This window comes from Delphinus delphis, chromosome X, assembly GCF_949987515.2.
Source record: "Delphinus delphis chromosome X, mDelDel1.2, whole genome shotgun sequence".
Lineage (NCBI taxonomy): Eukaryota > Metazoa > Chordata > Mammalia > Artiodactyla > Delphinidae > Delphinus > Delphinus delphis.
The window spans coordinates 88,293,445-88,309,057 of NC_082704.1; the positions used below are offsets into that span (position 1 = coordinate 88,293,445).

General features: G+C 37.9%; 1 protein-coding gene across 3 annotated transcripts in view; it reads right to left on the minus strand.

Moving 5' to 3' along the window:
• Positions 1-15,613, minus strand: part of KDM6A (lysine demethylase 6A) — a 210,006-nt gene that overhangs the window by 91,636 nt on the left and 102,757 nt on the right. For all 3 annotated transcript variants that reach the window (XM_060002295.1, XM_060002296.1, XM_060002297.1), the window contains exon 5: positions 7,105-7,163. In XM_060002295.1, the coding sequence (XP_059858278.1) occupies positions 7,105-7,163 (59 nt within the window). The remainder of the gene's footprint in view (positions 1-7,104; positions 7,164-15,613) is intronic.

Consider the following 15,613-nt stretch of genomic DNA (forward strand, 5'->3'; position numbering starts at 1 on the left):
TCATTCAAAGGTGACTTCCTATTTCTCTCAATCAGACTTGAAGATACTCATCGGCATACTGCTAAGAAGTTCTCTGTACTTTTCTCAAACCTTTCTAATGAGAGGAGGTGCAGCTTCAGCCTCTATATTCTCTTGGTCATGTCTAGAGCGCCACCTTCTAACAGAACAGATTGTGTGCACAGGTGTGTGTGAATGTGTGGGGGGGCGGGGGGAATACAACACACACATGTTGGGGGAGGGGCATAAAAAAGGTTAGGAAGAGAACAACTGCAGCAATAAATGATGTCAATTAAAAGATAAGATGTGACTGGGAAACGGTCTGCAGGGGCTTTTGGAAGCTTCTGGGATGATAGCAATTTTTTATTTCTCGACCCAAGTGATAGTTATGAATGTTTATTTTATAAATAACATGTAAAGATGTATACTTATGTTTGTTTAATTTTCTTTAAGTATGTTACATTTTATAATAATAAAAATTGAGGATAATGTTTCATAAAGTCCTAATTAACCTTACCTTACGAAATGGGTCAGAGAACTCCTATGGAATGGGTCAGAACTAAGCAATGTCCACACATGCCAATTAACCCAGGCAAGGAAGAGTGGATATAGGTATATGTATAACTGATTTAGTTTGCTGTATACCTGAAATTAACTCAACCTTGTAAATCAACTATACTCCAATAAAAATTTAAACAAACAAAACTAACGGGGGCGGGGGGGGGGGGGGCGGACAGGCAGGCCTGAGTCAAATACATGAAAGAAAAAGAATGGAAGTGGTGGAAGATAGCAAAGGAAAGATGGAATAAAGGAGAAAAAGAAGATAGGAAGAAAAACAGTCTAAGGAAGGATGTATGCGAATGGGAAGAAGGAAAACAGATCATCAATAACAACCCCACAGGAGAAATATTTCCTATTGTCTCAGTTTCTGTGCCTTTAGTTCTTATCCACTTAGTTCACAATGTCACACAAGTACAAAAAACACAGGTTATTTTACAAAGTTCTCTACACGTGTTAACACACTGGAAATTTCTTTTAAAAAATTATTAACCTACCAGCAAAAATACATATTACAATACACTAGTCTGGGCTACACTGTGCCTGCTCTAATTTAAGGACTACTAAAAGTGCCCATGACAAGGGAGGACAATATATATCTATTCATCAAGTTCTCCAGGTTGTTTCAAAGTTTCCCTCAAATTCAATACTTGCAGACTTAATCTTCAATATCTCATTATCAGATAACTGAAATAGTCTCCTTAAAGACTTCCCTTGCTCTCCTCTCCTCTGGCTTGCCTATGCTTCCTAAAATATGTGGCTCCTGTGATTGCCTACTAACCATGATACTCTTTCAAGTCAAATCTCCATGTAGCATTTAAGGTTTGTGAGCAGTTATACCCATTGCCAGCCATGCCCTAACATTGCTCCTCCTCCGCTGTGAGCTGGCATATCTTAGGAATTTCTTCATGCAAATACTGGCCCTCTTGGCTTCACGGCTTCTCCTCAGGATGGTCTCCTGACCTGGAATATTTTCATTCTTCTGCTTCACTCTAAATCCACTATTACCTTTAAGACTCACCACCCAAACTCATCATCAACTATTTTTTGCTTAATGTTAACCAGCAGTTAGGTCCACTCTATAATCAAATCATTTTACTCTTTACCTGTCAGTGTGCTGTCTCTAGTTTTTCCAAGTAGTCTATTCCTTGAGGTTTACATTCCTCTTATTTTTTAAATACTCTAGACATTATAGGAAAATGCTTAATATATGTTTACTGATGTCATCACTCTTTATAATTAACTGACTGGACTTCTTGTTGAGGGGGTGGGAAGGGATGCTCCGGAGTCTCTTTACTGATCAGTTCTCCTCAGCTAACAAAATAGATGCCAAGTTCATTTTCACTTGCTTTTCTAAACTCTTACCATCTTTTTCTCCTATGTGTTGCATCTACCCCTTGGGGTTGGGAAGGAAAAAAGAATGTGTTTATGTGTTAGGAGGGGGATAGTGTGTGGAGAAGACAGGTACCACTCAGACTACATTCTAATTTTGGTCATCATTTTAATGCATTCATATCTCACCAAACCACATGTAGCCAGAACATGATCTGTGTAGCAGAAGTTAGACTAAACCACCAACACATACAAATTCTGCTGATGTCAGTATTCTGACTGACAGACAATTTTAGAACATGAAAAATGGCTACCTAAAATGACAAAATACTTTTAATGATACAATACCTGGAAAGGTTTATAGTTTTCAAATATTAAAGTACAGTCTCTACTGAAATTTTAAACAAGTGCATATTGCTATGCTTGAGTATCCATGCATTTTCTTAAAATCTAAAGAATGTTTTTATACCACCAAAATTATTTCTATCAATTTTCAGTTTAAAATTTTTTGCAATTAATGTTTGCCATTGTTAACAAGTTTTAAAAGGAAATGATAACTTCAATAGCACTACCTGCAAAAAACACACACATGCTGAATATATTTTAAAACAATGGTCATTTTTAATAAGATTTCTAGAGCCATTTTTTTAAAAGCCTCCTTTAGAACTTTACCAAACTATAGAAAAATAATGATATTAACTAAACATCCTAGCACAGTTTTAGTACATTTGAAAAGAGACATAATAAAACTTTAAGTTCTCTGAAGCTAATAATGCTGAGTCCAGAGAGTTCCCTCAGGGATATCTGAAGAGATAAAGGAACTAATTCCATAAATTTTCATACTAATAAAATGGAGCATATTCTAGCTCTAAATCAGTAATAACATATATACACAACAGATATACACACTTCTATACACACATACATATATTTTTGGAAATTTAGAGGTTCCTTCTAAATGAGACAAATAGATTTGATTAAGAACTCAAAGAGACAGGTAAGGTAAGGTAAGGTAAGAGGTTTAAAGTGGAGATGGAAGGAGAAGGCAGACCAAAGAGTAAATGGCACAAACCAACTTGCAGGTAAAAAAATGCTCAAAACATTTTCAGGGAAATGTTAATACAGTAGTGACTGACACAAAGAATATATTTAGGGGAACAATAAGTCTAGAAAGATCATCTGAGGTTGAAACAGAGAGGACCTTAAATGTGAGGATAAGTTAGAAGTATCATACACTAGGCTATTCACATTGACATTTGCTAATATATTACCTCCTGGTTCTTTTGCCCTCTCCAGCCATCTTCATTTCATCACTGTGGACAGTGGGATGTTTTCTTCCCACCCCTATTGTAAACTTTATGTTTTTATTCATAATTTCCCTGAAGTTTAATCAATCCAAACCCTTCCAAATTCTCTCTGGCAATCTGTGTGTCACTGGTAAGCATAACTTTACCAAAACTGCCTTAGTTATCTGCTATTTTCTTCAAAACAGCAGCGAACAGAATAAACTCAACATATGTTAACGTGAAGTTTTATTTTAATAGAAAAAAACTTTTGATCTAAGAGCATTAGTTTGCAAAATGATAGCTCAAAAACATATATTAAATATTAAGTTTTTGCCAGACTCCATGCTAAACAAGCCTCAGGATCAATGGTGGTTATCTCAAACTACATTAAGTTTATGTTTGCACCCAAAGCAGTGATTTTACAAGGAGAGCAGAGATTCCTACACCCCTAAGAACACTTGTAATTCGTACACGCTAGGGAAATGAGTCCTGGAGAAAGTTCCCTTGTAATGTGTTAACATTTCTGTCTTTTTAAACTCACCTCCATCTCATTACCCTACTCCTTGCTGATGTCAACATAATAATAATCACTACATTTCCTTACCAGGGCTTATCAATTAGATTTGGGAAGCTAATTTCCAAAATCCTATGCCTCTGGCACAGAATTATGTAGCTCTTAGGTTTGCCACTATAAGACCATTCTGATATTGATCAATGGGAATACAAAAGGTTATAGGCTAGAGAGAGAGGAATGATAAGGATTTTCAGGGAGGTATATTTAGAAATATGGCTGTAAGTTATAATACTTTATTACTGTATATATTTCAATTCCTTTCACCCAAGGATACAGTTTTCTTACTACAAAGGCAAGGAAAAGCTCAGTTCAAGGTACCCTTAGCAATATGCCATCCTCATGAAGAAGAACAAGTGAAGGCATGGGCATGCACTCATGCACATGGAAAGGAACAGCTTTATAGATACTGGTTCTAGCTCTCTGCTGCATGCATTTTACTATGGGCTTCTATGTCTTCCTTCCTCCTTATATTTATTTTAAGTTTGGTCACAGATTACTGTGTATGATAATAGTAAAATTAAATAATTATGATAAATCCAGTGAGGATGTAACAGTTGCTCTACTACTTTCTGACATGGGCTCCTCTAAGAGGCTGAAATTGAAACTGGAAAAACTGACCAAATAACTGAACTCATCCAGAGGCTAACAATAAAATCAACTCACCCCCCAAAAAGGGGGCGGGGGAGCATAATAGGGCAAGAAACAAGACAAACAGGTTAACAAATAAAACCAGTTAATAAAATTGCTCTTAATAATTTATTAAGTCGCCATCACCAACCCCAACACACATGGTGGTTGCACACATTATTCTCGAATACTTAATCTAATTAAATAACAACAGACACCATTTACAAATATTAAATTCTACTTAAATTATAAATGTACAAGAGATGGAACATTCTGAGCTAACAATACAAAAAAGGCATACCACACTCTTCTCTGGAAATATTTTTTCAACAAATCCCAAAGAACTTAGTATGTGTTGGGGGTGGAGGTGGGTCTGTTCCCAGAAATTAATAGCCACCTATAAGTAAAACCAAATAAAACACAAGTATAGTTTTAACCTAAGGAAGTTCCTATCCGTTAAGGCTACACTCTAAAACTCTCACCAAGCACCTACTCCATGCCTCCTAGTTTTGTGGCTGTTCAAGAAATAGCAAGATAAGTGAAAGCAAAAATTGGGGCACAGAGTTTGTGAAAGAACATTTGACCAGCAAGACAGGAAACACACATCCATGATGGATTAAGAGAGGGTGTGAGGTATGTCATTTTAGGGAGCAGCTAGAGCTGAAACTCAAGACATGAGAAAATGGTGGTAACCAGGACAGGATCAACAGAACAGAAGGCACTTACTAATTCAGACATTGCATCATTCTTACATCATTTCAGTTTCATTTCTTAAGCCAACTGAAGGACACAGAAATCATATGTAGATAAGGAATCAAAAGATATAATTTTCCACACTACAAGCCTCCTAACTTGACATGGTCACATACTTTTTAATGCAATCCAATTTTCAACTGATGATGGCTTCACCTCACTACTGATCTTATGCTTGTATCTTCAATCTACAGGGAGTTCACAAGTTATCACAGGTAGGTGAAAATTAACTGGTGTGAGGTATACATGTTCATTTCTAAACTGCAGAGTTCCTTGCCTTGAGTTTCATCTAAATTATTTCTGGCTGGCCATAAAGATTTTACCAATGTGCCCAGGAGAACAATTACAAATACTGATTAAAAAATAACCACCAATCAATCTTCAAACTTGGGGACAGACTACAACAGACAAAATAATTAGACTGGGAAATCTGAGCATAAGTTTGCTTCTGCCACCAATTAAACAGTTATATAATACTGAGTTACACACACATACACACCCCTTGTTTTCTACGTCTATAAAATTAAGGGAAAAAAACTAAGTTATCTCTTAAGACCACTCTGGTACTAAAAGTTTCGAATTGTGAATTCTATGAATAGCATCTTCAAGAAAGTAAAGAGATTTTAAAACAGTCCTAATCTACTCTTGATTTTACATATGATACACTGGCTATGAAGTTAGGAGGCTTAAATTTAGGCTTGCTCTACAACGATGTATAATTTAAAAGAAAAATATTACAAAGCTTCTTTATAAAGATCAATTATAGCTTTGTTTACAAAGAAAATGAGTGATTTGAATGATTATAATACTCTATCGACACAGGTGTTCTCTAACAATGCAGTGCTTCCATAGATGATCAAAACCCAACAGGACCAAAAGCAAACGGGAAAGAAAAGGCATCTGGGAAAAGTCATTCATGTCTTAAGTTTCATCTTTAGAGAAACCACATCAAATCATTGCCAATGCATATTTAAAAGCTCTGTAATAAATATCCAGGATGCCCAACAGGTATATGACAGGGTTAAAACCTTTGGTCAAAATGTTCCTTTGGACTTTCTCAGCACCCATTCAGCTTAAAATTATGGAGAATAGAAGGCACTCTGACAAAGTCGAATATATTTCAAAAAATGTCTACATAGGGCTTTACAGTTTGCAAAATGTACATTATCTCATTTGATCATCAAAACTCTGTAGAGTAGAAAAGGCAAGTAACTGTAATGTACCTAAAACACACACACACACAAATGAGGAAACACATCAAACTAAGTGGCAGTGCTGAGACCAGAATACCAATCTTTCAACTATGTTCTTTCCACTAGAGAATGTTACTGTCTTGTCTGGTAAACAGAAAGACAACAAGGGGGCAAAGGCCACAGTAACAGGGACCTATACTTTACCGTTTATAAAATCTTATATATATTTCTATCATATTTAATGTCTGACTCTGAAGGTGGTACCATTACTCCTATTTTATAGAAGAGAAAATTGAGAGTTTATAATCTAGTGCCTAGTTACTAGAAATTGGAGAAGTACTAGCACACTCGTGTGTGTGCGTGTCTTTTGGTGAAGGAGGAAGGGAAGGAGCAGTCAATATATCCAAAAGTCTGAAAAGGAAATACTGCTCATCACAGACCATTTACCAACTTGAGAATAGAGAGTAGAGTCATTCCCCAGTTCAAATAACCTGGGGACCACCAGTCCATAACAAGTGACTGAGAAATTCCCAAAGCTTTCTAATCTAAGTCGTCTTTAATCAGAATCTTATACCAGATTCTTTTAGGAACACATATATTTCTAATAATCTAAGGTAGGTCAATATCCCTGAAGGAACAAACTAATAATTTCAGGAGATTATTGGGAAATGTAGGCTTAGTGATATTAAAATATTTTGTATTTATTACGCACACACACAAAAATACAAACTAAATAAGTCATTTACTGAAAACAACTGGAGTTATTAGTTTTATGTCAACTTACCACTGAAATGCATTGTAATGGAAGTAGACCAAACCAAGACCATATAAAAAGGCAGCATTCTGGAAAGAAAGGGAAAAAGAGACTTTTAGGAAAAGCATTTATGTCTAATACATATGTTACAAATACTATAAAATATGGTATCCAGGATGTTTTATGTTACTAAAAATCTATCCTGCATTACAATATAGTTACAATGTTTTGGGGGTTTTTTTGTTTTTTTTTGTGTTTTTTTTTGCAGTACGCGGGCCTCTCACTGCTGTGGCCTCTCCTGTTGCGGAGCACAGGCTCCGGATGCGCAGGCCCAGCGGCCATGGCTCACGGGCCCAGCTGCTCCGCGGCATGTGGGATCCTCCCGGACCGGGGCATGAACCCATGTCTCCTGCATCGGCAGGCGGACTCTCAACCACTGCGCCACCAGGGAAGCCCTACAATGTATTTTTAAAACATCAAAATAACTGATGAGTCAACAGATGGCACAGAATCCAATCAACTGGGACAGATTCTGTGGTTTCTTTTTAATCAAACCTGCCCTGAAATAAAAAATCTGTCAGCACATACAGATGGCCAATAGGCACATGAAAAGATGCTCAACATTACTAATTATTAGCGAAATGCAAATCAAAACTACAATTAGGTATCACCTCACGCCAGTCAGAATGGCCATCATTAAAAAGTCTACGAATAACACATGCTGGAGAGGGTGTGGAGAGAAGGGAACCCTCCTACACTGTTGGTGGGAATGTTAAGTTGGTGCAGTCACTATGAAAAACAGTATGGAGGCTCCTCAGAAAACTAAAAATAGAATTACCATATGATCCAGCAATCCCACTCCTGGGCATATACCCAGACAAAACTATAATTCAAAAAAATACAGGCACCCCTATGTTCATAGCACCACTATTCACAATAGTCAAGACATGGAAACAACCTAAATGTCCATCGACAGATGAAAGGATAAAGAAGATGTGGTACATATATACAATGGAATACTCCTCAGCCATAAAAATGTCATTTGCAGCAACATGGATGCAACTAGAGATTATCATACTAAGTGGTCAGTCAGAAAGAGAAAGACAAACACCATATAACATCACTTATATGTGGAATCTAAAATATGACACAAATGAACCTATCTACAAAGCAGAAACAGACTCACAGACATAGAGAACAGACTTGTGGTTGCAGGGGGTGGGGGTGGACTGGGAGTATGGGGTTAGTAGGTGCAAACTATTACATACAGAATGGAAGGACAACAAGGTCCTACTTCATAGCACAGGGAACTATATTCAATGTCATGGGATAAACCATAATGGAAAGTAATATAAAAAAGTATGTGTATGTATGTATGTATGTTCGTGTGTGTGTGTGTGTATGCATGCATTAACTGAGTCACTCTGCCATACAGCAAAAATTAACACAACATTGTAATTCAACTATACTTCAATTAGGGCTTCCCTGGTGGCGCAGTGGTTAAGAATCCGCCTGCCAATGCAGGGGACACGGGTTCAATCCCTGGTCTGGGAAGATCCCACATGCCGCGGAGCAACTAAGCCCGTGCACCACAATTACTCAGCCTGCGCTCTAGAGCCCATGAGCCACAACTACTGAAGCCCGTGCGCCTCGAGCCCGTGCTCCACAACAAGAGAAGCCACTGCAATGAGAAGTTCGCACACCGAAACGAAGAGTAGCCCCTGCTCGCTGCAACTAGAGAAAGCCCACACACAGCAACAAACACCCAACTCAGCCATAAATAAATAAATGAATGAATGAATGAATAATAAACTATACTTCAATTTAAAAAAGTCTGTCAGCAGAATTCTATGGGTAATCTAAGAGAAAAACCTATTTTTCAGGAATAAGAAAATGTCTATGCTATCCTATTCTCTCTTGCTTGTATCTCTGTATTCTTCCTCTAGTTCCTTCTGTTTCTTGAACTGGATTTAATTTTATGTTCAGTGTTGCCAGGAAGGTAGTTAGAATTCAAAGTAAATGCACAATATAAACGTAGAACAAATTTTAGTATTTAAAAAAACCCACATGCGGGCTTCCCTGGTGGCGCAGTGGTTGAGAGTCCACCTGCCAATGCAGGGGACACGGGTTCGTGCCCCGATCCGGGAAGATCCCACATGCCGCGGAGCAGCTGGGCCCGTGAGCCATGGCCGCTGAGCCTGCGTGTCCAGAGCCTGTGCTCTGCAACAGGAGAGGCCACAACAGTGAGAGGCCCGCGTACAGCAAAAAAAAAAAAAAAAAAAAAAAAAAAACCACATGCTAAAATGACACCTAGCCATTTACATTTTGGGCTATAAACATCAGTGATTCCTTTTGCAGTACAAAACAGAGATGCCCATCCAGACTCAATCTGACCTCTGGCCCCCATATGGGAAACTAGCTACCTACTCCCTTTTTTCAAAAAGGGCAAACAGTTGAGTACCCACTATGTGTTCTCCAAACTTATGTTCTAAAACTTAAAAAATTTCAAACTCTTACTAAAATGTTTCTTACTGTATTATTTTAGGTTGTATTTCCCCAGAAGTACACCCTGAGACAAAAGGTTTTAGTATACGTGGTTTATTTGGGAAGTTACCCTAGGAAACACCACTAAGGGAGTAGAGAAGTGAGGCAGGGAAGGGAAGGAAGCCAATAAAGGGTACAGTATGGCTGACTATGCAGCTGTGGGCAACTGGGACTTAATACTGCTGGGAATTTCTAGGAGACAGTGAAGAACATTCCTCAGAGTCATTTTGCGCTAGGTGTAAGGGAACTACAGTACTTATCCCACAACTGCTGTCATTCAATGACTGGAGAAAAAGAATCCGTGATGTTTAAAGACCAAAGTGTAATAAATAGCTGGGTGACTTTTTGGTATGCAATTATTATTTTTAATACTAAAACTTGTTTTAGGGTTATATTGTGCATTTCCTTTGAATTCTAACCACACTTCTGGAAACACTGAAAAAAGGTTTCTTAAGTAGATCTTAAAATGTAATAAACATGGAAATTTAATTTCATTAAATCCTCAATACCCTCAATTTTCTGAATGAGAAAATTACATGCTACAAGGGTATTCACAAATACGGGGATTCACAAAGATCTCAGACAACATCCATTTCAAAAGTTCATATTCAAATTTTTAAAATTTAGTTGAAACTGGCTTCAATCAGGATCATTCATTTACGACCCCACTGTATCCCTGAAATAGACTGGACTTTTACTAGGTATTGAGGACAATACTCAAGGGTTGAACAAGCCAAACTGATTAAAATGTACTTCCCCGCACACTACTCTGTGTGTGTGTGTGTGTGTGTGTGTGTGTGTGCGCGTGTGCGTGTGTGTGTGTGTTGGGGGGTGGGATGGATGATGTTCAGAACACAAGAGTAGTTAAATTCAGAGTTATGAAATGTTCTACCCAAGAAAAGTTTAGATTTGAAACACAACTGTCTCCCTAGGTGGGGGAGATGGAGGGGAGGAGAGCATGGTTGAATAACAATAGACAGCATCTTTCACCAAATTAGGTAATTGCCCAGAGAAGGCAGTGTAAGGTGTGGTGGAAATATGAGTTTACTGAGGGACATTTCTGCTTTCAGTACACATCCTGCATTCTCTCAACTTCTTTTGTTCATAGCTCATCCTTTCCCCTCTAGGAAATCTTATCCCCATCCCTGCCACTGTATAAATTTTATCAATCCATCTAGATGCATTTATGTCATCTTCCCTATGAAGCTTTGCCACTTCTCCCACCTCAAACCAGAGGTAATCTTTCCAACCTCTAAATTTGGCCTTAGCATAATGTCTCTAGCATGTGACATTATGGTATAATAGTAAGAACTTAATTTTATGCAAAATGCTAACATCATTTCTTTTAAAAGGTACTAGCAACCCTTTGAGGTGGCAGAAATTTAAAGAATGAAGAGATATTAAGCAACTTGCTCAAAGAGACAGTTGCAGACATAGGAACTGAATCTAGGTCTGCCTCCAGAGCTCACTCTTAACTATTGATAATATATTTTTGCTATTTGTGTATTGACTAAATTCCATCCCATCAGACACAAATGCAACGAAAGCAGGAGTGCTAATCATCTGTGTATATTACCTAGCATACACAGTGCCTTCCACATAGCAGATGCCCACAGGTTTAGTAAATTGAACCACCCAGTATTTAAGTTCAGTATTAAGTTCAGTTTCCTGGGTGACACAGAATTAGTATGAGGGATGGTCCCTATTAATCAGGAGCTTATAAATCTCACCAAGGAGGTAAGTCTCATTTTTCCGTAACAGTAAACGATGTAATTTAAACACTTACTGAGCACCTACTATGATTCATAACAGAGTTATTAGCACTGGGAAGAAAGTAGTAAGCAAAAAAGACAAAAATTCCTATCCTCAATGAACTTACAATCTAAGGACAAATGATTATGAAATTAAGTGCATAATAATATATTCCTAGCTGCAGCCATTTAAGAGTTAATGAAGTATAATAAGGACTAGGAAAAGAGGTAGAACTTGGGTATTGCTGGGAAAGGAGAAGGAAAAATAAGCCATCTCAGCCAGGGGTTGTAATCCACACATTTTTGGAAATAATGACCTGGGGGTGTGAATGGCTATGTGCCCTGACAAAGATGTGTTCCCTCCCAATGTACAATCTCACCAAAAATGCCAACAGCATCCCCATTGAGAAACATAGATCTATGCAGAAGGATGACCCAAGCAAAGGCACTGATATGAAAATGAGTTTAAATGTGATATAGTCACTCTTCAATCCAGTGTGAGAAGTTAGGGGAGTAACTTTCTGGGAAATGTATTATTTATAAAACATACTCCTGCTTCAGTCCAAATCCTTAGAGGTTAGAGTATCTATATTAGGTGTCAGCAAACTATGGCACATGGGCCAAATCCAGCCAGCCACCTATTTTTATAAAGTTGTACTGAAACATAGCTATACCCCCACTCATTTACTTATTGTCTATATAGCTGCTTCCAGTTCCAACAGAAGAGCTGAACAGTTGCAACACTGAGACTATCCAGCTTACAACATCTAAAACAGTTACTATGTGGCCCTTTACAAAAGAAATTTGCCAACCTCTGACCTAGACTGTATCACAGTACCCATCATAATCCCAAATTAAGAAATTATAACTTAGTAAGATTACAATCAATTTATATTGAAGGCAGGGTGTGGTTCATTAAGTTAGCAGTTCACTAATGCCAGAGAGTCCCATGAAGGTGTTTTCACTGATCCCCAACAGGGAAAATACTGACCCTTAGCATTGAGAAATGTGAATTCAGCTGCCCATCAGCATCAAAAACTCCAATAGAACCTTCCCTACTTTCTCAGTGAAGCCCAAAACCCTGAGACTGTTTTGTTAGGTTTATATATAAACCTTTATCTCTGGCTATTGAGGGACTTACTCATTACAGGGCAACTCCAGCATGCATGTGTAAACAAACTTTGTCTTTTCTCCTGTTAATCTGTCTATTGTCAGTTAATTTGCAGGCTCCCAACCACTGCACCCACACTACAAGAGGGAAAAGGCATTTCCTCCCAACAGTGACAAGCAGCAACCCTGTATGAAAATCAGACTGGGCAGGGTCTAGAATGGCCATCATGGACATATCATGATTTTGAAAGAAAACAAGCTTTAAAGACAGCAGTAGAGTGCCAGTAAGTTTAAGATCAGAACACTGCCCCGCCCCGCCCCCCCTTTGAGGACACGGCAATTTCCTATCTAGCATGGTTTGGGTTTTTTAAGGAACGTTTTAGACCCAGTATCCTACAAGCATGCAGCAGTAAGAGGGTAGCTGTTTCCCAAAGAGAATATTAGTAAAATATTCAAGCTTTTAAAAAAATTTTATTAGACAAAACTGACTAAATGATGAGATTATCAAGATATTGTTATACTACTGCCAATATTTGGGTAGAATGGCAATCTGATTGTAGCATCTCCAAACATCCCATACTCCAGTAATCACCTCTGAAGACAATTTTTTATGCAGAGATATCATTAAGAAATAAAATCAAGCCAGACTATTAGAAAAATATAATAGTATGAAGGCATTCCAGAACTCCAGGAATGAATTTCCAAATGCCTTCTGGGTACTCTCCACCTATTGAATATACTACAAATACCTGAAATCCCATTATCTTACACTGCAGAGGAGAGTCTGATGCTCTAATGGTACTGAAGATTTTACATAGTGGTAGCAATCTCACCAGTTAACCAATCCAAAAAGTAATCCTACTTTTCTTGTCTCAACTCTTCCCCACCAATAAGCCAAATTCATTCTATTCACAAAGCTCATTTTACAATCAAAAAGCCTTTGAATCTATCCCCTTCTCCATTCCTACTGCCTTTCTCTAGGTAGTTTAGGACCTTGCCTTTGTCTACCTGACCTGTTTCAATAGCTTCCTAACTCAGCTCCCAAACCTTCGCCTCCCCTTCCATGTCCCCCCTTTCAAAATACCTTCCACACCATTACCAGTGAACTTGTGAAAAACTCAACCATGACACTTTCTCTATTTTAAACTCCTCTGAAGATTACCTACAACCTAGCCTGACTATAAGGGTCTTGGTTATATGACTCTTGCTCAACTTTCCCAATCCCACAGCCACCACTCCAGTCAGGACAAATGACATGCAGGCCTATGAATAAAATATGCTCTTATACATTTCCATGATTTTAAACATGTTTGCTTCCTCTGCTGAAAAAGCCAATGCCATCTTTCCTTCAACTCATTTCTCAATCTAGCAAATTCCCATCCATCCTTGGGACTTCCCTTGTGGTGCAGTGGTTAAGACTCCATGCTCCCAATGCAGAGGGCCCAGGTTTGATCCCTGGTCAGGGAACTAGATCCTACATGCATGGCGCAACTAAGGAACCCACCTGCCGCAACTAAGACCCGGCGCAACGAACCAACCAAATAAATAAATAAAATTCCTATCTATCCTTTAACACATCATTCATCTCTTCTTTCCACAAGTATTACCTGACACATTCCCAAGTGCAGAGTTAGGTTTTTCTGAAGCAAGTTTCCAAATGAATATTCATGTCTATTACAGATATGCCCTTCATCTCCTCTACTAGAATATGAGCTTGTAAAAAGGTAGATAGAGCTCAAGTCATCTTTTGATCCCTATGGCAAAGTAACTAGCATATATAAGTTACTGAGGAAAGTTTTACTGCTAATAAATCAATCTCTTACAGCCTTAAATAACCTATTACACATTTTTATCAAAGAATTTAACACTGTGCTGATTCAATTTATACAGAATCACTCCCTTAATACAATCCAAACTACCTTTTGAACACTTGTAAGAGTTTCTCCTAGTTACAATAATATAGCAAAAGAGGTTGTCAAAGCTCATTACATCAATCAGATCCAAAGTTATAGCATTAGAGCAGAAGTTCTGCTTCCATGAAACTAATACAACATTGTATATCAACTATACTCCAATAAAAATTTTTAAACAAAAAGAAGAAGTAGTTCTGCTTCCAAAATCTATGCATAGTATTGCATAGAGATCATGAAATCAGGCTACAGAGGCCATCAGACTTGGCTTGTCACTTACTATCGACTCACAAAACAAGTTAACTGAGTCTCAATTTCATAGGGTTGCTTTGAGGAATTAAGATTATACATGACCTGGCACTTGGGATTTTTGTGAGAAGTAAAGGAGGTAATGTATCTACCACCAACAAGAAAACTATCTAGCACATGGTAATTGCTCAATGGATACAGTATGACAGATAAAATTCTTGGAAGTCTCACATGCTGTAAAAAAAAAAATTACACATTAAAAACAAGAGGATTTAGAAATAAAAGAGAGTTGTGGACAAGACTGCTCAAGACCTATGCAACATTATAACCAGAGGATTTCAAAAGTAGTAACTAGTACCTGGAGACAGCCTGAACCACTCAAGCAAGAAGCTCAGCATGATGATAGGTTGCCATGGTCGATATCAAAAATGAACAAAACAATGAAGTTGCAATTCTGGCAATCCTTTAATTAGAGCAGAGCTGGAAGGTGCTGAGACAATGAAAATAGCTGAGAGCTGTACAAAACTGGGAACCTGCTTTTCTGAGGAAGAGCTCTGGATGAAGGTACTCGTGCTTAATTTTCTTAAAATCTAGACTACAGAACTCCTGCTACCAGTGCTGCAGTCAAGCTGAGAGAACTTTTCCCTTCCCTACTTAAGTTTATAATTATACTCCCCATTATCCAGAAAAAAGCTTAAGTGAAACAGTAAGACTTCCACATCATACAACGTAATTCCCTTATTTACCAATAACATGAATTAATTTCTATTAGTAGTACAGTCTATTTTGCAACGTGTATCTTCTCTTACTGTTTTCTATCCTAACTATTAACATGATAAGACGAAATAAAGACATTTCTCAGCCTCTGTTGCAGCTAAGAGTTCTCAAATTACTAAGTTCTCGCCAGTGAGATGTGTATAATCTCATGATTCCCTTAAAGCCGCAATCCCCAACCTTTTTGGCACCAGGAACCAG